At 37.4% G+C, this 27353-nt stretch overlaps 1 protein-coding gene across 20 annotated transcripts in view; it reads right to left on the bottom strand.

The window, feature by feature from the left end:
* BPTF (bromodomain PHD finger transcription factor) overlaps positions 1–27353 on the bottom strand; it is a 134731-nt gene that overhangs the window by 25844 nt on the left and 81534 nt on the right. For 12 of the 20 annotated variants that reach the window (XM_040244936.1, XM_040244934.1, XM_040244945.1 and 9 more), the window contains 12 exons: positions 23782–23911; positions 23231–23369; positions 21318–21497; positions 17950–20260; positions 13580–13704; positions 12707–12835; positions 10382–10532; positions 9319–9442; positions 6217–6463; positions 5693–5854; positions 5323–5474; positions 4341–4449 (listed from right to left, as the gene is read on the bottom strand). In XM_040244936.1, coding sequence (XP_040100870.1) covers positions 4341–4449; positions 5323–5474; positions 5693–5854; positions 6217–6463; positions 9319–9442; positions 10382–10532; positions 12707–12835; positions 13580–13704; positions 17950–20260; positions 21318–21497; positions 23231–23369; positions 23782–23911 — 3959 coding nt within the window. The remainder of the gene's footprint in view (positions 1–4340; positions 4450–5322; positions 5475–5692; positions 5855–6216; positions 6464–9318; positions 9443–10381; positions 10533–12706; positions 12836–13579; positions 13705–17949; positions 20261–21317; positions 21498–23230; positions 23370–23781; positions 23912–27353) is intronic. The other 8 variants (XM_040244946.1, XM_040244948.1, XM_040244951.1 and 5 more) reach the window with 3 other exon arrangements.

Here is a 27353-nt window from a genome sequence, read left to right as displayed (position 1 = left end):
AAAGACTTATGGGATGCTGACAGACAGATGCCTTTAGTCATATACCCATACCCGAAGGACCTACCCGGTTGTCAATGAGTCTGTTTTCACTCAGCTCACTGACAACCTCTCTCCCATTCCTGCTCTCCGTAGAAGAGTTCAAAACAAACAAACAAACAATGCTCTTCCTGTGACTCTAAAGCCAAAATGATAACAGGGAAGATGGAGGAGAATATGTAAAAAATGCCATTAGGCAGTCTTTCCTTTTTTTTAAGTCACTCAGTCATGTCCGACTCTTCGCAACCCCATGGACTGCAGCCTACCAGGCTCCTCCATCCATGGGATTTCCAGGCAAGAGTACTGGAGTGGGGTGCCACTGCCTTCTCCGGAATGGGATATTAATCATCCATTAAAAAGAATGCAATAAACCAACACAGACTGTGGACTAAGGTTTATTTTGCTAATTCTGTGTATAGACCTTAATGTCCCATAAAAGAATCACTGATTAGGAAGGTAACAGCTTTATGCTGTCTTTTTAAAAAATTCAGGCCACTTGTGTCAAACTCTTCAAGTTAGCACACTATCATAGTATATCTGGGTAATTCTCAATTAAATATCAGCAAGACAAGGCACAGCAAATCTATACAGCAAATGCTTTCATCATGGTATCATAGCTCGTTGTGGTGGCTCAGACGTAAAGCGTCTGTCTACAATGCGGGAGACCCGGGTTCGAGCCCTGGGTTGGGAAGATCCCCTGGAGAAGGAAATGGCAATCCACTCCAGTACTATTGCCTGGAAAATCCCATGGACAGAGAAGCCTGGGTAGGCTGCAGTCTGTGGGGTCGCAAAGAGTCGGACACGACTGAGCAACTACACTAATAGGTAGCTTTAGTGCTTGTTTTATGTTTTGGACAATTCTTGTCTAACTTCTATTTATAAATATTTTTAAATTAAAAATAGTAACACATAATTAACTAATGTAATTTTTAAACAAAACACATATAATCTAGAATATTCTGGGCCAATTTTATTTATAAATGAGCTTTTCTTACAGCTATCTGCCAAACAGTTTGGGAGAACCAAGAGGGCAAGGACTCCTATATCCTCAACATTAGAGCAATGTGCTTAACTAATGCTTTCGTATTTACTGTTCAATAACTATCTATAGAATGAATGAAGTTTGACTGAAATGGCTCTATCATCTTCTTTAAAAACTGTTTCTCATTTAACCTGATATAACTGGAAAAAAATATCAGATGGTAATTATTTGGTAGCTGGTTTTATACTTACAAAGTCTGAATTCATTATTCATTATAATGAATATTGTATTTCTGAAGTTTTATGTTTGCACTCTGTCCTTTTGTGTCTACATATATATTTCTGTGTATATTTCTTTTAATCACTGGTGATTAATATTACTGCATTATGTATAAAATTAAATCTATTTTGACCCTTAGAACACTTTCCCCTTTTCTTTTTTTAAATAACACCATGGTGAAATCCCTGCTTATAAACTTTTTTGTGCTACAATACTAAACTGAATTTTAGAAAGGTTATACTCACTCATACTCCCCCCACCACTGGGTACTCATTACATTGAACCTTTGCCAGCCCTGTCACTAAAGTAACATATTCCAGCAATCGGAAATAGTGTGACAGCATCACAGTGCCTGCAATTCTTTAGCTGGGCTAGTTTCCTTTGGTAGTATGCGCCTGAGTTCCAGTGGCTTGTAAATATGCTTTAAAAATTGGCAGGATAAGTTTTCTTTCTTTTCTCTTTCTTCTAAACTTTTCTTGGTTACTGTCATCCATTTATTCATAAAGATGAACTGAAAAATAGTATAGTGTATGCAGACAAGTGCCTGAATTTACGAACTTCTGGACCCCAACACTATGTTCTTGTACTGAAGTTCAAGGAACAGTTCATGGAAAGTTACTTCATCATCTTGTATTGATACAATGTCATCATAATCACAGATGGATAAAAGGGTTCAGACTGACTGGTTATATGATGTAATTCAGATGATCCCCAATATGTACGTGTTAATTTATTTTTAGATTATCATCAAAATGCAAATTCAAAAATTAAAACACTTTTTACTCCATCTTGGGAATGTACGAATTTGGGAAAGGCTAGTGAGCGTGGTGGTAAGAATAGGGATACGCTGACCAGCACACACTCAGACACACACACACACACACAGAGCACACTTCCATTCTCCCTCCATCTCTCTGACCACAACTCCAAGGAGTCTACACTGGGCACCCCAGCCCCACTGGCCACCTTGCTTTTCAAACAACACACCAGACACACTCATATATATTCACATATGCAAGTCGATTATCACTTATCATCTATAAACTTTTCTTCTTTACATGAGTTTTATCTTCCCTTTAAGTTAGCTGCCTGACAGCTATTTTTAAACACAAATAGATATTAAATTTCATCAATTGTCATTGTAGTATTAACTGAAATAACAAACCATACTTTCTTCTCTGGGATAAATTTTGCTTAACCATTAGGGGATTGCTGTTTCAAAAAAATACCAAGCCATGTTTTATACTAGAATTATGCTAATCTGTAAAATGAATGGGAAAAAAAAAATCAATCCCACCCCCTGCCCTTATGCCTTGAAACTATTTCTTATAAGCAAGAAATTGTTTTCCAACCATTTCAGAGAATTTTACCTATAAACGCATGAGGTCTGGAATTCTTTTTTGTAGGTAATAGTATGGCAACTTTCCAAATTTCCTTCCTGGATGAGTCATTAAGACTTGAAATTTAGGGGACTTCCCTGGTGGTCCAGTGGCTTCCAATGCTTTCACCGCAGGAAGGCGTGGGTTTGATCCCTGGTCAGGAGACTAAGATCCCACATACCATGTGGAATGGCCAAAACAATTTTTAAAAAAGACTAGAAATTTATAAACATAGTATATAACTATGCCTTGTTATTCAAAAAGATTTAGTTCATTCTATTTTTATGGCACTTTCTCATTCCTACTTTTAGTAAACTAGCATTTTGTTTCCTTTTGTCAAGATCAGACTTGCAAAAGAGAAGAGTTTAATATTTGCCTTTTTTGCCTTATAATCATTACTTATATTTATTTTACTTCCTCCTATTTTCATTTAAGACTTGTTTTATACATTTTTCTAACTTCTGATTAAGATTTAATATGGGTTTTTGAGTCTGTTTTGTTCACTAACATATTTCAACTGCCTAGAGTAGGTGCTCAAATATTTGTTGAATGAATGAATTTGCCTCTCAGTTCAGCTTTGCAGCCTGGCTTAATTGCTATTTGATAATCTGTTTGTAATGACACATTTTCTTTAATATAAAAGTTACTTTTGAAAACATGTTTATAAATTCCAAGCAAATAAAAGTTATTAGTATAATACCTTAGTGTTAATTTCTAGATTCACTACAAAAAATGTAGCCTATACATATTCTACTTTTTGGAATTCTTCAAGGTTTTACCCACAGCTCATTTTAAGACCATTTTCATAGGAATAGCTCATAAATATTTGCAACTAATACCTATTCCTAAAGGTACAAAATTGATACAGTCTCTGGTTCTGGTCTATTATGCTTCTGCTAATCCTTCCCTGATTTCAAATAGCTTTTGCTTTATACACTTCAATGACATCTTATTTAAAGATACAAGATTACATCTTCACTGCAATCTTTAGCTTTAAGCCAAAATAAATAAAATGACCCTCTGTGTCCTAGTTGTTTTTTTTTTTAATTGTGAATTTGACTTTGTTCGGTATTAATAGGATTATCGATGTCTTCTCTCTGCCCCTTGTTTTTTTTTTCCGTCCTTTACTTCATGTATCCTTAACCATCTTTTTTTTTTTTTTTTTTAACCTTCTGTGGTAATCTGCTTTTAGGTACATTCTCATAAAGGCTTTTCCACTCTGTCTTTATTGGCTTCAACTTTTAATAGGGGAGCTTTAACATTTACATTAAAAAGGGCAGGGACTGCCTTTGTAATTTTGTCTCATGCTTTCCATTTAAATGCTTCTTAGCCACTTCCTTGATTTTATCTGTCCTTTACCACACAGACTGATTTCTCTGCTCATTCTCTTTACGCCAGTGATTTCAATGTATATATCCCATTAACTAGAGGTTTGAAGAACATTTTAAACAAGCATACTTGAATCTGCTTTGCTCTTATTGACAATGTCAGAAATGAAATAAAATCGATGGGGACATCCCATGATATATCAGAAATTTAGTATGCCTTGAAATCTTAATTCATATTGGTATTTTCTAATATGTGGCGTGCCGAATACAGAATATTATAGATTTCCTGCACTGGCTATTTAGATGTAAAATGATAACGCTGGGGTGGATGAATACCTGGCTGTACCATCACAGGTGTTCGAATAATTGCCTTTCCTAGTGTTGACTGCTGGAGTGGAGTTCTAATCACCGTCATACCAGGGCGGATCTGAGGCCCTGTGATGACCTACAAATGACACAAAGGACAAGGAATTAAATGTTTTTAAAAGACTAGAGCATGATGGACTCAGGAACAGAGATCTTTAAACATTCTATATTGATAAACATGTCTGTAGAAATGACAGAGACTCTTGGACATTACATATTAAATTATATGAAGCATCAGAATAAAGACAAAATTTTGAGGGGAGAAAACAGCATTCAAATCAGATCATATGACACTCCTCATCACTGATACCAAGAATAGCCTACAGACTAAAAGAAAAGAACAAGACCCAGGAAAGCTTGCTCTGTAACCACCACAGTTGCTCACAGGAAAACGAGGAGCCCTATTTTTCCTGAGCTCCTTATCTGTAACCCAGAGAACACAGGAGCAAGATCGGAAGCCAAAAGCTCTTTCATACGGAGCATATTACTTTCAGTGTGAGGTTTAGAACATTCTCAAGTCTGCAAAACATTAAGCCTTTCTCATAATACTAGTGCCAAAGAAATGATGTATCTAATATGTATGCGTATCAGCTGATAGACTAGTTTCAGGGCTGTGCAGTGTATTTTTCACTCTACTTCTTAGTTGTACTGAACATTCTCCTGGGTGATCCAGTGTTCCCCACTGTTTTCAATTAAGAAATATTTTTGTAAAATCCTGGAAAATCAATCTTTATGATTCATAAACTGTACTAATGTGGTATTAACAAAATGTTAAAAATGAACAGTTCACTAGAAATATAACTAACAGATTTTTTAAAAAACCAATACTTTGTCACAGATAAAGTAAGGGGCAAAGAACAATTAGGAGCTGGATTAATCCCGGAGGAGGCCATTCTAAAAACTCCAACCAATGTGGTTATTAACATTAAATAAACCTGTAAAGGACTCTTACTTGGGAAGCAGTTGTGGTTCCTCCAGAGCCTGAGGTATTGGGCCTAATGGTGACTGTTGCTGTCCTGGGCTGGAATGAAGTAAAGGTTTGCTGACTTGTACCTGTACTCGATGGAATGATACCCAGGACTTTCTGCTGTACTTGAACAACACCTTAAAAAAAAAGATGAAGAAGTCATTAATAACTGCTTCTTTAGTAACATCTCAGGTACTGCTTGGTTTCTGAGGAGAAACTAGGTGTGGCGGGGGGTTTTAGTGGGCTACATAAAATGTGAGATCCGAAGACTGAAATCAGTGAAAAGGAAATGAAAAAATAATGGCAACAGTATGATCTGGCAAATGTGAATTAAAACTCTCCACATTTCCCTTACCTCCTTGTGTTGCTGGCACATTTACAGCGACAATCTTGCTGTTTGCAGGAAGTGGAAGTTTGGTAATTACTTTTCCTGCCATAGTGACTGGATTGCCTGTAATTTGGAACGTCTGACCTGTGCTGGCAATGGTTGTAGCAGCTGTGGCAGCTGTGCTGGTGGCTAATGGGGTATAAGACATTCGATAAGCTTCAGATTTAAAATAACCAGCAACGCAGTGACTTCTAGGAAGGCACCAATGCATGAAATGTGGCTCATTTTTGTTTTTTTAAGAAAAGCATTCCACTCCACTCAAAGTAAGTGAACCATGTAAATGTTGAAAGTGAAATAATGTAAGAGAGGAGTTTCGCTAATTTAATATTAGGAACATTATCTGTAACAAACCTACTGTTACAGTTGGTTTGCTCAACCGGCTGCAGAAGAAGAAAGAATTTTCTAAAGAAAAGTTTCATTTCAGTAGGTAAAGGACTGAAATTTCTTTTTCTTGAATGAAAGCAAGCTTTTATTTAATCACAGGTGTGTACCTGAATTTGACTGGCCTTGCTTAACCCAGGTGGCAAAGGTTTGATGAAAGTTCTTGTTCTGCTGGAATGTTACTGTAGCGGGAGAGCCAACTTTAGTAGTTAGTACCATTTTAGTTCCAGTTGTAACTGAGCCACTTATGGGGGCCACCATGACTTTCTGTGCTGGAGAGATGGTACTAGTCGTACTGTTGGTTGGGGAAGTAGTGGAAGCTGCAATCACTGTAGGCTTCTGTTGTTCCAATCGTTTCTAGAAAAGTCAGGGAGAGAAATCATGAACAAACATCATTTCAAATAAAGACGCCATTCTATAAGAAGTCCAGTCACAATTCCTTCTAAGAAACTGCACCGAACTTCTAAAAATGTGCTCATATAAACTCACACCTGAATTTAATTTCTTGAGGAAGGCAATAACTTTTATGACTCTAAATTACATATACTTTATTAAAAGTAGATTTTCACAACAAAAAATTGAAATGATCATGTTTTTCCAGTCCGTGCAAAGGTCCAAGCTTTCAGACTAAAAACACAAGAGACACGGGTGATCTTACTAGACACAAGGATACTGTGCGACTCAGTGGTGGAGTTTAGAATAGATAGCAAATGATGGGCCTGTAAAAGGATTTAGTTTTATCATGATGCTCATTTATCCAATAATAAAGAATGAGTCAATTTTTTTTGGAGGGGGAGGCTTTTCCATGTGAGAGGCAGAATCTTAATTCCCTGACCAAGGATCAAACCCACGTTCCCTGCAGTGGAAGAGTGGAGTCTTAAACACTGAACCATTAGGGAAGTCCCCAAGAACAGGTCAATATTTAAATATCACTATTCAAGTTGGCAAACCTGCAATCAAGCAAGCTGAAAATTATAAACGATTTTTCAGTTCAAGTATTTTTATATAAAAATCCTTAAGGGTATTTTATACAGAATTGTTATAATCTGATCTTTCAGACTAAGGGGTTATCAAAGACAATGTTTCTTTTCCCACAGATTGTTGCCTTTTCCTGACAGCTTACTGACATGACAGCTTAAGTTTACACATGTAAAACCTAGAGATGCCATTGACTACAAACTTGGTGGGAGACCCTGTGCCTTCATTATCCTATTTAATGCTTAGATCTTTAAATTATGATTTACAGATGAGGAAACTGAGACTCAGTTTGTAAAACTAGTCTAAGGTCACAGAGCTAGTACATGGTGGAGCTGAGTTGTGTATGAAGACCAAATTTCAATGCTGAAGCATTTCCTGCCATCAAAAACAGCTCAGCAAAGACAGCACACCCCATCTTTTTACTGTTACTTTTGTATATGTCCGGTATGCCTGAAAATAAACTGAGGTATTTTATATAATTTCTCATTTCTCAGAAGAAAAGGAGTTTAGTTTTGGATTCCTAGAAATCTCATCTGACTAAATTAGTTTTTTTTTTTTTTTTTTTTAATAAAAAGGAGACCAAACACCTCCCCCGAAACACATAGCTATTTTTTGGGTCTATGCCTTTAAATACCGGAAATGTAGACTATGGGAAATATAGCAGATATTTCATAGTAAGTGTGAATGAAGTATAACCTTTTAAAATTGTATAAAAAATTACAAGGGTAAAAGAAATCATAGATTTGATATGTCCACAGAATCTGCTGGGTTTGTACACATATTCAAAAAGGCAAGTTTGTCATTAAATTCTAGCTGTCATTATTGCCTAATTTCTGCATGAAAAAAAAAAGCTAAGATCATCTTCACTGATAAATTTGAAAAGCATATTAAAATGAAGACTGGCCTGTTTCAAGAAAGATTCTGAATAAAGATTTTGAAGTAATGTATAAATTAATTACATCCTGCTCTGTTCAGTTAAGCTATACCCAGATGTATGTCCATCACCTCAGAAACTGACACACATGGGGAAAACAAGAGACAGCAATGTTCCTGGGGGACTTAAGAGGCAATAAGTCAAGGTCAGGTTCTGACTTTCAGTCGCCAGAGAAAAGTTTGTTATCAAATTATAGAAACTGACCCCCTGCCCACCACCATCCCCCACCAAGGCAAAATCTTAGGTTACATTGTAGGGATGACAAAACACATCCATAAAACGAAAGACCAAACAACTAGCCAGTCTTTCCATAAGTGGACAGACAGACGTGACAAAATCGAAGTGTTGTTATCTCAAACTTTGATCTAAGTGAAGATGACCCATAGTAAACCACTGTGAAAGATATATAAGAACTTGAAAATGTTTTATAAAATATGAGGGATAAGGTAAAATGTAAGGAAATGAAGAATCTGATTTACTATGTAATTTTTAATTTAGCTTTGTGTCACTAAGTTAATGGTATCTATTTTATCTATATCCTGAAAATTTATATATTCAAGTTTGGCTAAAAGCTTTTATATTACCTTAACAATAATTAACAACAATCTTCTTAACAGTAATTATCTTTTATGCGAGTCCCTAAGTTGTCAGGCACAATTTGCTTTTTCATAGGCTACAGAGATTTTATAGATCAGAATTTTGCAGGAAAAAATTATCCTTAGAAGCTACTCATCAAGACTTTCCTAACGGTCCAGTGGTTAAGGCTCCGTGCTTCCACATGGAACTCTGCTCAATGTTATGTGGCAGCTTGGATGGGAGAGCGATTTGGTGGAGAATGGATACATGTATATGTACAGCTGAGTCCCTTAGCTGTTCACCTGAAACTACCACAAAATTTTTTGTCAATCAGGCATACCCCAATACAAAATAAAAAGTTAAAAAAAAAAAAGACTCTGCTTCCACTGAAAGAGGTGAGGGTTCAACCCCTGGTTGGAAAACTAAGATCCTACCTGTCACACGACACGACACAGCCAGGAAAAAAAAGAAGAAACTACTCATTGAAATATAACAAAGAAGAGCTTAGACTTCAAACAGTGTTCTTCAACTATGTACACTTTTTGCAAAACCACAGCTTGGTATATCCACAGAATTACTTTCAAGTACTGAAATTAAGATACATATGTGAGATACACATAAAAAACAAAACCACATAAACATATAATTACTGTGCTTTTAGCGTGCATGAATTTGGCTAAAAATGTCAATTCGTTGCCAGGTGGGACAGTACCAACTCCCCCACCTGCTGGGCAGCCAATCGCTGCTGTTTGAGGTGAGCCTCCATTTGGGCCTTGAAGTCCTCTGCCTTCTTCTGTTCACTAACCTTAGCCTGTTGCTCAACTGCTTGTGCCTTTTCTTTCTCCACTCTGCAGGGAAAGAAAGGAGGAATTTGTCAGAAACTACAGGCATACCTCAGAGATATTGTGGGTTTGGTTCCAGACCACTGCAATTACACAAATACAGCAGTAAAGTGAGTCACATGAATTTTTTTGATTTCCCAGAGCATATAAGTGATATTTACACTATTACTGTAGCCTATTAAGTGTGCAAAAGCATTATGTCTAAAAAAATGTACATACCTTAATTTAAAAAATACTTTGCTGTTAAAAAATGCTAATAATTACATGAGCCTTAGGTGAGTACAGTGGTAACATCCAAGATCACTGATGGGGAGTGGGGACGGGTGGGGGTGAGGTTCAGGAGAGGGGAAATGTACTTATGGCTGATTCGTGCTGTGGTAGGGCAGAAACCAACACAACGCTGTAACGCAATTATCCTTCAATTGAAAAAAAGATCACTGATCACAGATTATTATAAGAAATATAATAATAAAAAATTTTGAAATATTGTTAAGAATTACCAAAATATGACCCAGAGACACAAAGTAAACAAATGGTGTCAGGCAAATGGTGCCAACAGACGCTCAAGGTAGGGTGGCTACAAACCTTCAGTATGTAAAAACAAAAAACAAACAAAAAAAAGCAGTTATCTGCAAAGTGCAAGAAAAGGAGCAAGCCCGTATCCATCCTATCAGGCATCTGGAATCTAATATTAGGTGAAACCTAGCTAAATGTCATAAAATTATCTCAATTTAAAAATAAAACATTAAATCAAGGTAATTCATAGCTGACAAGTGGATGATAACTCATAAACATTAGGAAGAGGCCCTTAATAAACACACAGCTAGAAAATCAAAATGTGGATCAAAATTAGGACATACTGAATAAACTATTCAAGAAGTAATTCTTAAATTCTGAAGTGATGGAAATCTTCAATATCTGATCACATGTAAGCCATTTCCTTACCTTTCGGCAAATGCCCTGATCTCCCATAATTCCAGCTCTTCCTCTGCCACCCAGGTTTCGATAATAACAGGGCCAGTTTGCTTGGGCGTTTCTGGTCTCTTTGGCCGCAACGCACTTGATCGAAGGCCTTTCCTCTGAGGTGTAGGTGTTTCTTTGGAAAAGAAACCAGAGTATTCTAAGCAATATAGCTTCTAAAATTATAGTACTTCTGGCATCTTCTCTTATATGAAAAGCAGGGATTGGCAAAGTTTTCTTAAAGGGCCAGATGGTAAATACTTTATAGATTATTTTTTAGATTTTTAGACTGCATACTGACTATGGAGGCCAGATGGTCTCTGTTACAACTTCTCAACACTGCCTTTGTATCATAAAAAGAGCCAAAAACAACATACATGTAAGTGAATAAGTGTGGCTGTGTTCCAATCAAACTTTACTAACAAAAGCAGATGGTGGGTCAAAGCTTATGGGCCGTCGTTTGCTGGCCCCTGATATAAAAGTCCTATGAGCCTTTACCCAGCCTGTTCCCTCTGCCTGGACACTATTCCTAGCTCCCTTCATCCTCATTTGACTGCTGCTTAATCATCCTTCAGACCACAGCATGGATACCAACTTCCTTCAAGAAGCACGGCATTTTCCTCCCAGGTGGGCTGCGGAGGTCTCTGACATGTACAGCCCTGGCAATCTGTATTTCCCTATCACGGGACTAAGAAGAGGGACTGGAGAGTTGCTAATGGAAAGAAGGGATTGGAAACTATTAAGAATAGATATAATTTCCAATGATAAAGATTCAAAAAATAAAAAGTAAGGACAGACAAGCATTGAACCGTCCCATATGTTCAGGAAAAAGAGAAGGAGCAGAATCACAGGCAAGCAACAGAAGGAAACTGAAACAGCAGCAGGAGCTGAGTTGTACGAAGTGATACAAGAAGAGTGATTTCAGAAGACTGGCAGTGGTTGCATGGACAGCTGAGGTCGAGACTGGTCAGGAGCACATTCTTTCATCTGCGTGCCTCTGCCTATCTGTGTTCCAGGACAGCCCTGCTTTAATTCTACTAGTATTTCATCATCTTTTAGGACAGGTACCCTCTTTGTTGGTACTCTTTTCAAAAAAGGCATTCCTATTTATTCCCCAAGATGAGCTTTTGACTTAATTCAATCAAGCTTCAAAAAATTAGATTTATACATTTGGGGACAATTAACTTCTATAAAATAGTTAAGTTTCTATCTATAGACAGCACTTTCTTTTTACACATTTCTTAACAGATTTTTCCCTAAGCACTTTTACTATACATATAAAATAAAATTATTGACTTTTGTCTAACTATAGATCTTTAATCTGGGCACCTTACTGCACTCTTTTTAGTATTAATAGTTTTGATTTTCAAGTATAGTACTATCATACCTTTTGCTTCCTTGAGAATAGGGCTGGATGCCATTCTTCTATATATTTGCCACCTAGTACCTATCATGTAGCTGTCCATGTTTCTTGAGTAACTCTTTACGCCTGTTAGGTTATTTCTATATTGAGCACTTACGTATGACGCAAGAGCTTGGACCCTTGAGTCAATACATCTTCACTGACCACTTACGTGTCAGATTCTGCAGCAGGCTCCAGGACTACAACCAGACAGACTCGAAGGCTTGAGTCTTGGAGCTGATGGTCTGGTGTCAACCACTGCCCCACATCTTAATTGTAAGAGGTATTTGTACCCTTCCTCTGCTAGGCACTGTTGATTGTGGACATCACAGTGCCCAGGGGAATCTTGCTATGTTTATTACTTAAATATCATTCTAAAAATGAAACTGTCTGTGATGAAAAAGTACTGCTTTCAAAAGTTGAATGAAGAGTTAAAGCAACACTGCAGGGCAGAAACAGAGATCCGACATAGAGAACAGAATTATGGACACAGCTGGGGAAGGAGAGGGTGGGATGAATTGAGAGAGTTGTACTGAAATATTTACACTATCATGTGTAAAACAGACAGCTAATGGCAAGCTGCTGTGTAGCACAGGGAGCTCAGCCTGATGCTCTGTGACAACGTAGAGGGGTGGGATGGAGTGGGAGGGAGTGTCAAGAGGGAGGGAATGTGTGTATGCCTATGTTCGATTCATGCTGACATACAGCAGAAACCAACACAACATTGTACAGCAATCGTCCTCCAACTAAAAATAAATTTTTTTTAAAAAGGCGTTTTAAGGTGCCTCCCACGAGTACCTACGGACGATGAACTATTAAAAAGTTAAAGAAATAATTATAATTAAATTTCAATTCATAAAAGATATGGATAACAGGTGAATAATAATAGAATTCTTTCTACTCCTTACCTTTTGGTGCTTCTGGAACTCCAATGGGGCAAATGATTTTCCTGATACAATATTCAGATCGAATGCCATAAGGACCAACATCTCGCCTCTTAATTATTTCTGTCGTTGTGATTTCAGTTTCTGATGTTTCTATGGCAATTTAATTCGCACAGTATTAATAACCACCCAAAATATTCAAAGACTAAAAAAATACAACATCTGGTGCTTTAAAAAAGACACACATGGACTAAACCTCTGGAAACGTTTGCTTAATGAAGAGCTGCAGCACCATCACCAGACTGCAACAATGAGTGTCCCCTCACTGAAAATTTCTAAGCTGAGCAAATTGCTGTTTGGGGACAGCTTAGTTCCTGGTGGCAAAATTCAGTCAAAATAATAAAAACCCTAGGAAAGCAGCAGCAAGCATAGGGTTCCAGGTGTCCCAGTGTATGGTAACAAATAACTTCTAAAACTTCACACTGGTTCACACATTAGTGATTCATCTTATAATCCAAACCCTTCCCCTACCCCAAGATTTTATAGCATATGCTGCCAAACTTTACCAAAGCTGTGTTTTTAAAATGGGCTTCCCAGGTGGCTCAGTGGTACAGTGCTGGCCAGTGCAGGAGATGCAGGTTTCATCCCTGGGGCGGGAAGATCCCCTAGAGAAGGAAATGGCAACCCACTCCAGTACTCTTGCCTGGGAAATGCATGGAGAGGGGAGCCTTGTGGGCTACCGTCCGTGGAGTCACAAAGATTTGGACATGATTGAGCAAACTGAGCACATTTTTAAAATACTAGCACTATCTTTTAATAAATAACAGATACGCTTACAATGAACTATCAAGAGATTTTCTCTTTTAAACTTAAATTAGAAAATAAAAAACCCCTTACCTGTCCGTGTGGTCCCTCCTCCTGGAGGAGCCTTAGCTGCCATGTCATCCCATCTCAGACTTGCCCACAGTAACCGCAACATAAGACTCACTCCAGCTAAGGACTTCACAGTCTGAAGTCTATACCTGAAAAGAAAAACCCAGAAAAACCATGTATGTATATAAACACACATACACACACTGTATTGAACGGAAGGACTGCTTTTTGTCCTCATCGTGTCTTCAATATTTATAATATGGCTTTGTAAGTGCTTTGGTTATTATGTGTCCCTTAAGAAAAGAACTTTTTTATTCCCAGGCATAATATGCATCTAACAATTTAAAAGGGGGCTGCAGTCACCTCAAATGCCATATAAATTTGTAAAACAAGAACATTTCATTATAAGATTGATATGGCAATAATTTATACAGATTTTATAAATTTAGCCTAGTTCTAAAATGTGTTAGAAAAATTATGAGAGAAAATAAATATGAATAAATAAATAATGTCACAGTGTGATAAGTAATCTGAAGGATAAAATCTTAACAGACTGATTTTTGCTGAAACAAATCTGAAAATGTTTAATTTTCTCAAAAAGCAAAACAAAAACAACAAGACCTCATAAATCCAATAAGAGCTTTCCAGATGGACTGAAAATTTGTATTTAAATGGTGGTTCTACAAAACATGGAACAACTGGATGGTAAATACTGCTAAAACTAATATCACTTTAGCAACATTAGTATAGTTTGGGGATTCTTTGATACAATGAAGAATAAAAAAGACGTTACTGTATTAATTACTAGTCAGGAGACAGGGGAATCTCTGTGTTCAGGTTTTTCCTAAGCACTATATACAAAGTTATTGAACATTTTAGGTATTATTTTAAAAATAATATTAAAAATGCGTTCCAGAGTGAATTTACAACTGTACTGAGTATCATGTCTTAAAAATAGAATATTTTAAAGCAGCTCTAGGCTGTCAATTCTCTATTAGCGGTTTTGTATAATTAAGTATTTAACTGACATTTCCACATACTGAAATGAATACCTTGATTGTACTGTAGAGAAGAACTATGAAATGAAATTAATTTCCTCCTCTAATGGAGGTACAGGTAAATCTTAAAAACAATTTGTATTTGAAAAACAATGCTTTCCATTCTTAACGTTAAGTTAGAAAAATGAACAATGTGAGAAAAAAAAGCTCTAGCCAAAAAGTTGCTGCCACTTCTTAACTTCCCCTCTCCACCTATAATACTATTATTTTCTTCCCTGTACTATCAGCGTGTGAACCCTCTGACTTGTACAGACAGTTCTTAAATTAGAGGGCAAATGTTAAGTAGTGCAGGGTAGGCGAGGGGGAGTGTGTCACTTTCAGACCACACCCCCTATAGAGATGCCTAGGGAACTTTGGACTCATGGGAACAATCAAATATTTATTTGGAGGTTTTTCTCCTCTCTCTTCTTCCTCTGCTCACTCTCAACAAATAACTTGAAAGTATCTCTGGTTTTACAATGGAAACACCACCAGGTGGGGAACACATCCATGCATTAGCCTGTTCATTCATTTATTCATCCAAAAAACACTTGAGTGTCATCTATGTGTTCAACTAAGTAAAAGGAGCTGGGAACACAGATGAATTTTAATCTCTTCCTACATTACACAGGAGCTGGTAACAGAGGAAAGCACAAGGAAGCAGTTATCAGATTTGGCTCAGGGATGGGGATGAGAGCTTTGCTGGAGTCTCAAAGACAAGGGTGTGGAGGCAGCTGACCAAAGGCAAGGGGGCACACAAGCGCTTAGGAGGAAGGTGTATGAGGGCTCACACTTCTTCCTAGAAACCACATCTGGTGTGCTAGGACTGGAGGGAAGGGGTGTGGAGGTATAGCAAGAGATGGAGCTGGCATGAGAGAGGAAGGCGGAAGCCAGAATGTGCTACACCAAACAGAAGAATTAAAGGACATCAGAGACCATCTATAACGAGACCTCTAACATGTACATAGTTCTGCACAGGTTGTAAAGGGGCGTACAGGTGACACTCTCCCCCTCCCAGCCCTGCGGTACTTAACACGTCCTCTTGATTTTTTTTTTTTTTTAAGTTTTCTGGCCGCACTGTGCAGCACGTGGGATCTTAGCTTCCTGACCAGGGATGGAACCCATGTCCCCTGCAGTGCAAATGGGGAGTCTTAACCACTGAACCAGCAGGAAGTCCCAACACACCCGCCTGCTCAGCTTAGTCAGAATAGTCACAGGCTCGATCTGTGTTTTAGAAGGATCCTTCTAACAGCACTATGGGTTCTAAGTGATCATGATACACAGAATCAGGGCCTGGGGAAAAGAGAGTATGGGAATGGGCAGTGTAGAGGGGAAAAAAAAAGGCCCTATTGAGTCAATGAGACAAATTTCATTTTTTCAGTATTGCTCAGCCTTAACATCAAATTTAATAAAGATCAAACGTGTGCCTTTGGCATTCTTAGCTCCTACTCTAAGCATCAGACATATTTTTATTCAAGTGTGAGTAGAAAAATGCATTTCACATGCATGGTTTTTATAGCAATATATATATATTTTTAATGCATTCTGAAGTCAAAAATAATTACATTTTTACCCATGCCTCCGTTAGGTAAAAGGGATTATGGTTCTCTCAACCTCAGCAAATTAAGACATTAGCATATACCTGAAGGCAATACCTGTTTCAAATGTACAGGAAGGTATTTCCATCTCATTTGAGAAATGAACTAAACAGATACAAACTGTGCCCCCAGTGCATATTAAAACATAACAGTACAAGGCTTCTGACACTGAGCCGTGCAGAGAAGGGCCCTGGGCAACATGGGAACAGAACTGGTTCAGAGGACAGTGCTTCCCAGTCAAGCCTACCTTCCATTTCAGAACAGAAAAGAGCAGAAAGGCCGGCCTCCACAAGTGCCAGGTCACTTTAATTAAAGTATTTGTACATAGTAACTTTTCCAGTGGGAAAGAAGTTACCTGCAGGACAGTCAAGGATACAATTGGGGACCGCTCTCAATGAAGAAAGCAGAAAAGTGCAGAGTAATCCTACAAATCCATGAACTGTAATGAAGAATTCCTTGATTCCCTGCAGGATTCTGCAAATCCTTCATTGCAGGCCCTGCAGAGAAATTGTACTTTTCAGCTGTCTCTATTGAATGTGTAATGGAGTGATGATATTTAATTCAAATCAAAAGATGAGTTATTAAAAAACTTGGTCAAACCAACTATGGTCATATTAATTCCTTCATAGAGAGTATTCATTACAGTCTTTTTTTAATGCTAACTGTAATATAAAGAAAACCGAAAAAGTATGATTTCAACTTAAAGAAACCATATTAAAGACACAAAGACATGAAGCCTACAGTGAAATGGAGTCTGCTCAGGAACTTGCTGACGTCATGAACTTCAGGATCTTAGGCGAAAACTAACTGCAAATAAGACCGTTCCTGGTTTCTGCGCCTGTCCCACAGAACTTGTTTTTGATGTTCATGTTCCATCCTTTTCAGATGTAAAAGTGAAGAGATAAAAAGACAAGGCCATGGAAAAGGATAAAGCAAGGGGCAACTATGTGAAATGTGATACAGCAGATAAAGGACTGGACTGAGATTCAGGAAAACCAGGCACTGCTCCTAACTCCCTCTGTGGCCAGAGGCAAGTTACTACGCACTGAAAAAAGATAACGAATTTCTAAGATCCTTCCCCAATTTAAAACTACATGATTTTACAACTGCCAACTCTTTGTACTTATGACTCATCCCCAAAGCTTAATGCCCAGAAAATTTTAAATTAAGACTGTTTCTGGGTTTAAAGAAACTCTAAGGAATCTCCGATTACCTTTCCTCACAAAAATAACAGAGAACTCCAAAACAAATGTTTACATCGCAAGTAAGTTACATTCAGGAAGATTGCTACATTATGATGAACCTTGCGTGAGTCATAGGCATGTCTCCTATGTCTTCTGTTTTTATGAATTATCTAACAGAAATATTCAATAAAATACAAACATTCCAGAAAGTTGATGAGTATCTAATTCTGTGATTATTTCATTCCCAAAGCAAACACATGGCAATATCTGGAAGGTTAGACCACAAAAACCACTATGTTTGACACATTTCTTATGTCTTATGAAAAGTGAATTGAGTTTCATTTTAAAAGATTCCCTTACATTTTCAGTCTTTAAACATTTTTTTTTCCCCTAAGCAAGCTTTAGTACCTACCAGCTGGCCGAGTTAAAAACTCTGTATCTTATTTCCATTACTAACATGCCCATTAAATATATATTTCCCTGTCTTGTTTCTATTATCTCATAAACGAGATATTCTTATTAGACAATTTTTCAAAAACGTTCTCCCTCCCCCAAAGGCATTTAAAAGTACATACCTCCAAGTGATACCAAAGGTTGGTCTAGGAGAAGGATATGGCCATATATCCAAGGCAGGCTTTGCATTGTAATTAAAATAAGGGACTTCTCGGATTCCTCCTTTTCTGGCCAATTTTTTTAGGTCATCATTGGGTAAAACAAATATGCTCTTCTTGCTGCTCTTGGTGATAAACTTTCTGTACGACGGCAGGGCTGTACCTGAACGAGTCTTTTTGGGTCTTGAAAACTTCATGAGTTTCACTTTGTCTCTTGTGGAATATTCTTTGCTCACAGTCATAGATGTGACCAGAGTGCCTCCGGCGGTGGTCAGCGAGTCTGTCACTGTTGTGGTGACCACAGTTTTGCTCTGCTCCTTCACAGAGATGATGTCCGTGTCGCTGCCTGCAGAGGGCGTGGAAAGCTTGGTTACTGTTGTGGTGGTGGTTGTGACGGTGGACTTGGCACAGTTTTCCGTGGAAGAGACCACGGTCTGCTTATCGCCCTTTGCTACCTTGATTACAGTTTTTGATTCCGTGGACACTGTGGATGTCATGGTGGTGACTTCTGTGATGACCGTTTTTCTTTTAGGTTCTCCATTGATATTTTCATCTTTGTTGGTGGGCAGGCCATTTTCATCAATAAAATCATTACTGAGGTTAGACTCCTCTCCAGAAGTAACAGGGGAAGAAGTAACTTTCTTAACTTTGGAGGTGTCAATTTCCATATCTTCCACCTGATTGGATGAACTGCCTTCTGGACAAGAAGGCAGAGGCATGGTGGCCTGGGCACTCTCAGACTCTCTGGTTGACGGCAGTGTCTCCAGGCTATCATGGTAGTCACCTTCAGCATCCGAAGACCTAAGTAAACGTGATTTTGTTTCCAAGTTGTTTTTTTCATTAAAATCTTCCATGATAACATCACCATTCATGAATGGCTTTACAGTAGATTCTTTAACAGTCAAAGGCTTGATATCATTTTCAGGAATAATTTTATTTATATTATTAACCTTTGGTTCAATGTCCCCACTTCCTATTTTACTCTCAGAGATGTCTCTCATGCATTCACCTTTCAAATATACTGTAGCTTTATTATCTTTCCCATTTATTTGAAAGGTACTTGCTTTTTGTCCTTTCTTGTCAGACTCTCGGTTTTCATTATTCTTTTTATCAGTGACACTTTTCAGACTGTTTTGATCGATACATTTATTAAGTGGTCTCTCCTCTAATTTCTGATCTTGACTTGGCTTTCTACCATTTGCATCATTTACCTTACCCTGCAGCCTGTCATCACAGCTTCCAGTAGTCTTATCTGAAACAAATTCACGTTTCAGTGGTTCAAAGCCTTCACTACCTTGTTCTTGAGTTATTAACTGTTCAGAAATACTTTCATTGCTATTTTGAACAATCATATCTTCTTCACTGCTGTCCTGAACAGACATAGTATCAGAACTATTTTCCAAAGTGCTATTATATTCAGAGTCACATCCCACTTTTCCTTCAAAGTCTATTGCTTTTGACAGAGACGGGATATCTGTATCATCAGTACTTTTAGGTACTGATGGAAGCAAAGGGCTCTGGGAGGGACACACAGTGGTGTCATTATCTTCCTGTATGAATGGTTTTCTGTTCTTATAGATCAAAGTGCCAATTTCATCTGCGCTGGCTAGTTTAGAGTTATCAATGAGAAAATCAGTTCCTTTTGTTTTAATCTTACTGGGCTCCTGGCCTTCACTGGCAGGGTCAGAGAGACCCTCATCCATGTCATTTTGAACAGAATTTTGTTTGTGACAGTGTGTCTCTGCACTCTGAATGGAGACGTCCTCTAACATTTGATCTTTTGAATAAAGTCTGTTTGCTGTATGATCAGGGTCACTGATTCCAAGAATTGAGGAATCACTCTGTGAACATCCCTGAATTGAGTCTTCGGATTTATCGTTACTTGTGTTAGAGCTCTGTTCTTGTATAAGCAAGTCACTCTGACATCCTTCTTTTACTTTCGTTATGACTGGTGACTCAGACAGACTTTTCACAGAACTTGTAGGGGTCTTTCCCGAACCTTTAATCCCACCCTCCAACTTCATTTTTTCATGGCGTTGTTTTTCTTCCAGTGTAAACTGTTTAATTCTCCTTTCCAGAAGTCCATCTAGTTTGGATGATTTGATTTTCTTTTTATAACTAGTCCTTAGATGAAAACCCTCACTGACATTGACCACATCTACTTGAGAGCTTTCCTGACAATTTACATGGGACTCTGTTTTCATATCATCATCTATTTCCATCGGTTCTTCTTTAAAGGATTTATCATTGTCAGAATCTAAAACTTCTTTTACATCTGTGAAACAAAGACATTGATATAAATGTAATTTTTAGTCTGAAATGTGGAATTCATGATATTTTTATTTTAAAAAAGTACCGGTTTTTCTTACTTTTACTTAAATCTTAACTATAAATAGCTATATATTTAAAAGTTCCTGATATGACTAAAATAGGTCAATGGACAGGGCTAAACTTTATAAAGTTTAAAAACCACATACATACCAAACATTTAAATATTCTGATTCTCAGTATCTAAAAATGATGGAATGTCACAGTGAAAAATTAGTACGTAATATCTATTGCATATACCAGTACCTTCACGTAAGACTTCATTTATTTTAGGCTTATAAAACATCTTAAGGTTTATGCATTATCTAACTCATCTAGTTTTTAAAAAACAACTGTTTACAAAAGACAAGGTAAGTTCCTCAAAAGGCTGAACACAGAGTTATCTCTGATTCAGCAATTCCACCCCTACATATTTACCCAAGATAAATGAAAACATATGTCTACAGAAGAACTTCTATACAAATGTTCTTATTACCATTATTCTTAACAGCGAAAAAGAAACAACCCAGATGTTCATCAACTGATGAATGGATAAACAAAACATGACGTATTCATACAATAGAATATTACTTGTAAATAAAAAGGAACGAACTACTGATATTAATATATGCCACAACACGGAAGAACTTTGAAAATAAGCTAAGTGAAAGAAGCCAGACACAAAGGACCACATACTACCTGATTCCATTTATATGGAATGTCCAAAACAGGCAAATCCATAAAGACAGAAGGTAGATTTGCATTTAGGGGAAGAGAGAGGACCAACCGCTAGTGGATATGAGGTTTTTGTTTGGGGTGATGAGAAGGCTCTAAAATTGAGCGTGGCGACTGCTGAACAATTCTGTGAACTGTACACTCTAAGTGGATGAATTATATGGCATATGAATCATGTTTCAATAATGCTGTTATCGAAAAGAGACAAAGCAGTACCTTTCCTGCTGTGCCAACTAGATCCAGTGCTTTCTTATCACCCCCAGGTGCCCTCCACACTTGACTCTCCTTACCTTGATCCTTCTTCTCAGTAACCTTTGAAATGTCCATTTCACTTTGGTCTGCTCCTTTTGTAGCATCAGAGTCTTTTACCTCGCCTTTCTCAGAATCAGGCTCTGTTTTTATCTTTTTTGGGCTTCGCGGACTTTTCCTTCTATCTGATTCATCCATATTTTCATCCATGTTATTTTTAACTAGAAAGAACCAAGTACAGAGTAATTACAAGTATGTCAAATATTAGCAATTTACTTTAATACACCTAGTTCAGTGGAAATTATGAAGTATATTCCAGCAATTTATACCTTATTTTTAATTCACAAAACAAAAATTGAATATACTACATACTTTCATATATGCTCAGCTGACTTAAACCATAGAAGTAAAGACTACACTTTAGACACACTTCAGGAATCTTCACATAGGAGACTATTTCACCCTCTTCACTGACCCCAGAAAGTCTACATGAGTGGTTTCTAACATAGTTTGTATTACAGAACCATATTAGAACTGGATAAAGCTATGATTCCCTATCTAGGAAAAAAGTACATACAGAAACTTTTGTTAATAAATTTCAATGGATTCTTAGATGGAATTGAAGTTTATTTATGGACTCCCAGGTTAAGAATATTTAAGACTGTGTCACTGAAAAGAGAAAAAAACCAAATGCAAAGTGTGGCCTTGTTTGGATCTGATTTACCACTAGTTTTTTACCCTGCTAGCAACTGATTAGGGAGGAAAAGACTCAAAAGATGCTCCAAGACCAACATGGTACCTGCTGGATAAAGGCCCAGCATTAAGACAATAGAAAACCCCATGCTAAGGAAAGTGGATACAAAATAAATTTACAAAAGCCTAAATGTTTTGTATATCGATAATCTGGATTTTATTAAATAGGACAACGCAGGTCAGACACAATTAAAAGCTCTCCATAATTCTAAGTGCTACACAGTAACTAGAGCAATGAAATGATAATAAAAAATTAACCTTTTGGAATTTATTATAATGGACATTTAGCTTGAATATAATCAGATAAGTAAGTGAATACTTAATGTTTCTATTTAGCAAAAAGTTATTGAACATCTACTAAAGGTAATTCAATGACAACTTTAATAGTTTCAAAAATCTACCAGTCTAGGTTTCACAAGAACCATTCACAAGTAAGCCCAATCAGTTAGCTAAGTGTGTACTTATTTGGCCTACAACACAGGTTTCACAACAAAGACCATACCACACCATAAACCAGCAAATTATACTGCAGAGCGAACAGAACTACTCTTGAAAATCACTTAGATAACAAAGGAGACTTGACAAGGTAGAGTGCAGAAAGGGGAATGGAAGCCAGGAGACAGAGGTTTTAGCCAGGATTCTATTACTCTTCATCTATGTGAGCTTCAGCATGTCCCTGAACATCTTCATCAAATAATTTGTTCGTGTAGCATGAGTTTCAAAATACATGGTCTTCTAAAAGGACAGTTTACCTCTAGAGTTCTGTGATTCTAAATACTGAAGTCACCAGCCAGTGGCATAAACTGAATTAATATCTCCTTTACGTGATAGTGTTATGGAAGCCTCTATTGCTTTCTTTCTGGTTTTGTTATACGTTACAAATCTGAAGTCACCAGATATTTGATTCCTCAAGAAGTTAAGCAGTATTGAATTTAAGATTTTAGAAAGACAATTAAGTAGCTGAGGTCTTTCTTTCAACAAGTTCTATTCTCTCACCTTTTTAACCTAGAATCCTAAGTATCAAAATCCTGTGAATAAAGGTAATTTAAAAAATGAGAGCTTATTAAACTACATTAGTAATTTTACACATTCTAGAAAGAATTTCAGAAAAACTTTTATCCAAAATATTGTCAATATACTACAAATTTGTAAGAATATGGATCAGAAACAATTATGCAGAAAAATAGCTTCAGTTACTTACCTCCTTCTACTGACTTTCTGTAATGCACATTGGTATTGCCTGGCAATTTAGGAACAAACCTATAAACATGAGTTTTACTAATCCAGCTCCAACCACCATATCCTGTTACTCGGTATTCCTCTCCTTTTTGTTTCCAAACCTGGTGTAAATAAAAACATGCTGATTAAATAAGAATGAGAATGTTTTATAAAGCACATTTGATTTTACATATTTTTACCAAAGAAAATCAACAGTCAGGCAAATTAATTTGCCAATTTTATTGTCACCCAGAATCAAAGATTTCTTAAGAAACTTAAATATTCCTGATGTAAAAAAATGTGAAAACCAATTTTACATTTTATAATAATTTCTACAAATTGGTCTGATGACTCACATCTATTTTACTAAGAAAAATCTATGCTTATAAAATTGCTAGAAAGATTTACTTCATTCAAACTATGTTAATTAAAAGTGTATCAAAAGTAAAATAAAATTACTAAGTATTCGAAAGTTGCAGAATCAAAGTCTCAGAAATGGCTAACACTTTTAAATAAGATCATACTAAAAATTACCTGATGTTTAACTGGAAATGTATATTTTACCCATGTAGCTTGCTGCATTGTTTCTTCCTCTTCTTGTTTTTTCTCCTTTTTTTTTACTTTCTCCTTTTCCTCTCTTTCAATTGATGTCATTCTATGTAACCTAAGAATATATGAATAGAAAGACAGAATTACATTTAAAAAATAAAAAGATAAAAATACAGTACTGAAGATTAGGAAGGTAAAAAGCAAAGGATGATTAACTATAATTCCACAACCCAGAAAATTGAAAAGTCGCAAAAAATAAGCAGATATACAATTATGTAATAGTAGAAAATCAAACAGTACAAAAAGGCAAAAATAAAACTTGCTGTCCTTCCCATATGCCTCTCCATAAGAAATAACTCACTTATGACTTATTTCATGGATATACCAACATTATAGTCACACAAAGGATGTTATATTACAAATACAATTACACAGTTTTTAATCAACGGAAAACTGCACTAGATCTTTCCAAACCCTAAGATACATTATCTTCTTACCTCCCCCCAAAAAGATCAACAAGTCCCAAAACTTTCATCAACCAATATTTCTATTTAGCACTTTCTATTTAGACTCTTTAGTAGAGTCTTCACAGGGTCCACTAACATAGAATTTAGGTTTCCTACAAGCAGAGAGACAGGGACCCGCTATTGGGTGAATGGAAGGTTTGGGCAGGAAGGACCACATTAATCAGGCAATAATCACTAGGCATACGGCATAGACCATGCTCTTTTTTTTCAGGCAGGAAATCAGATACCACTGCACCTATCTGTAAGGAGACAGGTGAGTCTGTGGTGAGGTTTTACTTTAAGTTGATTACACTAGATTTCTTGAATGGGAGTATTTCCCATAAAAAAGAACATTAACCAAAATCTACAAAGGAGCTCCTGTCTCTAAAAGCCCTAGTGGTAGAATAACTACTTTTATCATACCTTACCCAGAAGTAGCTAATTTCAAATGCACAGCTATATGGAAAGAAGAAAGAGCTCTTTTGTTAACTGCGGGAGCAGCAGGTGCTACAAAGATGTGAGAGGGGATTTAATTCTTTTTTATTTCTCCATCCTTCCACCAAAAACCTTCTATCTCGACTTTGAAACAAGTTTCATGTCCCTATGACTACAGGACCCTAGAATCTGTTAACTGCACACAACTAGTATAGCAACGATTCTTCATTCTTTCACAAATGACAGGAGAAGAGGAAAGGGAGGAAGTTCTCACCGGGACTAACTAAGTCTCAGATATCATAGATCTGCAGCCACGCCTGGAGTCAGGGAGTGGGGCAAACTCTGTAGGCACAGCTTGGTGGAAAACCCGACAGCCTCAGCTCCCCAGACTACAGAAGTGACTGAGCCACAAGCAAGCAGTATTTCTTCACAGGGATTCTGTGGGCTCAGCTTTAAACTCCTACGAAAGGCCAGGTCTGGCACAGCAACTGAGCCTCCTTCACAGATGCTGGCCAGAAGGAAGCCCTGTCTGGAAGAGCACCAGTGCACTGACACTCTGGGAGCACACAGCTGAGCCTGGAACTCAGCCTGCGCTCTCGGTGTCCATGTGAGGAACAGGTCCATCTTCATCACCAAAGACAAATGCTTTTCTTTGCTGGGGATGCCAGGCCAGTGAGATAGTATTGTCGCTAACCTACGATTTCCCTCTACCAGAGCAGATTCTATTGTTTTCAACACCTCCGAGACAATCCTTATGGGAAAAAGCAGCAAGAAAGGTGAGCTATGAAGGGGTTCACTTCCACGTGGTTAGGCAGAAATCCTGGCTACTGCTGGCAGCCTGGTGGCCCCAGGAATCAAACCCCAGGAGGTTGGTAGTCTGAGCCTCCAGACGCTGCTCCACACTGGAGGGCACACTGGGGACAGGGGCTTCCTCCATACGTCCTCGGTTCACAGAGACCCAGGCCACCAAGTGCAGAATGAGCCTCCACTCTATTCCCCATGTCTATGGGGCTTTGCTGTGTCTGTCCTCCTATTTCTTAGTAAACACGAGGAGTAACCCCTTATGTTTCCGATTGGTAGGATGGCTGAGTCCAAAGAGCATTGTATTTAAAATGCTGACAGTGCCCAATTGCTCTGCAGAATTATACACTTCACATTGCCATCAACTCTAGTCACCCTGCTTTCCCATACCTTCACTCAAGTCAGCACCAGGTTTCTAAATTATTAGCCCAACTGAGAAAGAAGAAATATTATCCCATTGTTTTTATTTACATTTAATTATGAGAGAAGTAACCACTTTTTTTAAAATGTCTACTGGCCTTTCATATTTATTTTGCTGCCAGATGCCTGTTCAAATCCTATGTCTTGTCGGCAATGGATATTTCATTTATAAAAAAGGTCTTTTTCATTTTAAAGGAAAGTTTCCATTTGTGGTGCAAATATTTTTCCTCAGTGTCTCAGCTGTCTTTTGAGTTTGATTATATTATTTTTCCACTGAGAATTTTAAATACATATATCCACTTTTTTCATCTATGGCATCTGGGTTTTATATCTGTCTGAAAAGAAAGTATCACAACAAAAATATAAATTAATCCATGCTCTCTTATTTAAGCTTTTTGTTACTGTTTTTAACAGTATGTTGTTTTTCTTTTTAATCCTCATTTGTCTGATGAATGTTTTTGCTGAAGCAGGAATTTGGATGACATTTTCCCCAAACAAACCCTCCTTCCTTGTCTGACAGGAAAAGCTATCACAGTAGATTTCCATGTGTGTTTAGGTTTATTTTTGGATTCTCTGTTTGATTCCATTGCTCTGCTTTTTCTCTAGGACCAAGTATTTTGACTATTGTAGCTTCGAAACACATTCTAAATAGCTAATCCGTTTCCTATAATACCTGTTTTCCTTTTCTTACACAATAAGTCTTCTAGAGGAAATACTAGTATCATCTTGGTCAAGTCTCCCTCACCCTCCAAAAGGAAAACTATCCACATTGTAAATGAAAATTAAATTTGACAGACTGAATTAGCATAATTAGTATACTGTATGGAAGCGTATGATGTCTCTTTCCATTTACTCAAAGTATATCCTTTATATCTTTTCCTTCTGGCGGGGGAGGCGCTGGGGGGGGGGTGCTGCCGCTGCGTGTCATGTGGATCCCAGTTCCCCGACCAGGGACTGAACCCACCGTGGAAGTGTGAAGTCCTAACTGCTGGACTGCTGAGGAAGTCCCAAGGTAGCCTTTATATCTTTAGTAAAATATAAATGATTTCTTTACATGCCCTGAATTAAATTTACTCCTGGTCTGAGGTATTGTGTTATTGCTGGATATTTTCTTCATTATAATCTTTAAAAACACGTAAACTGCAACCAGGTTAAGAAACAGACCCTTATCAATAACAACTACATCCAAAGCTAGAATGTCCCACCCCAGGCAGGCATTATGCTGACTTCTGTGCTGTGCTATCATTTGTCCTGAAAACCTAGTAGCGAGAATAAAACCAGCTGCATGAGCAAGAGCAATACTGTCACTATTAAAAAAAGCACCCCAGGAAAAAATAAACTTGTCTCCGGGTCACACTTCACAAGTTAAGAGCTTCTTGTGGTGTAATCACAGGG

The sequence above is a fragment of the Oryx dammah genome, unplaced genomic scaffold (genome assembly GCF_014754425.2).
Source record: "Oryx dammah isolate SB20612 unplaced genomic scaffold, SCBI_Odam_1.1 HiC_scaffold_8, whole genome shotgun sequence".
Taxonomy (NCBI): Eukaryota; Metazoa; Chordata; class Mammalia; order Artiodactyla; family Bovidae; genus Oryx; species Oryx dammah.
This window is presented reverse-complemented; position numbering and strand designations above follow the sequence as displayed.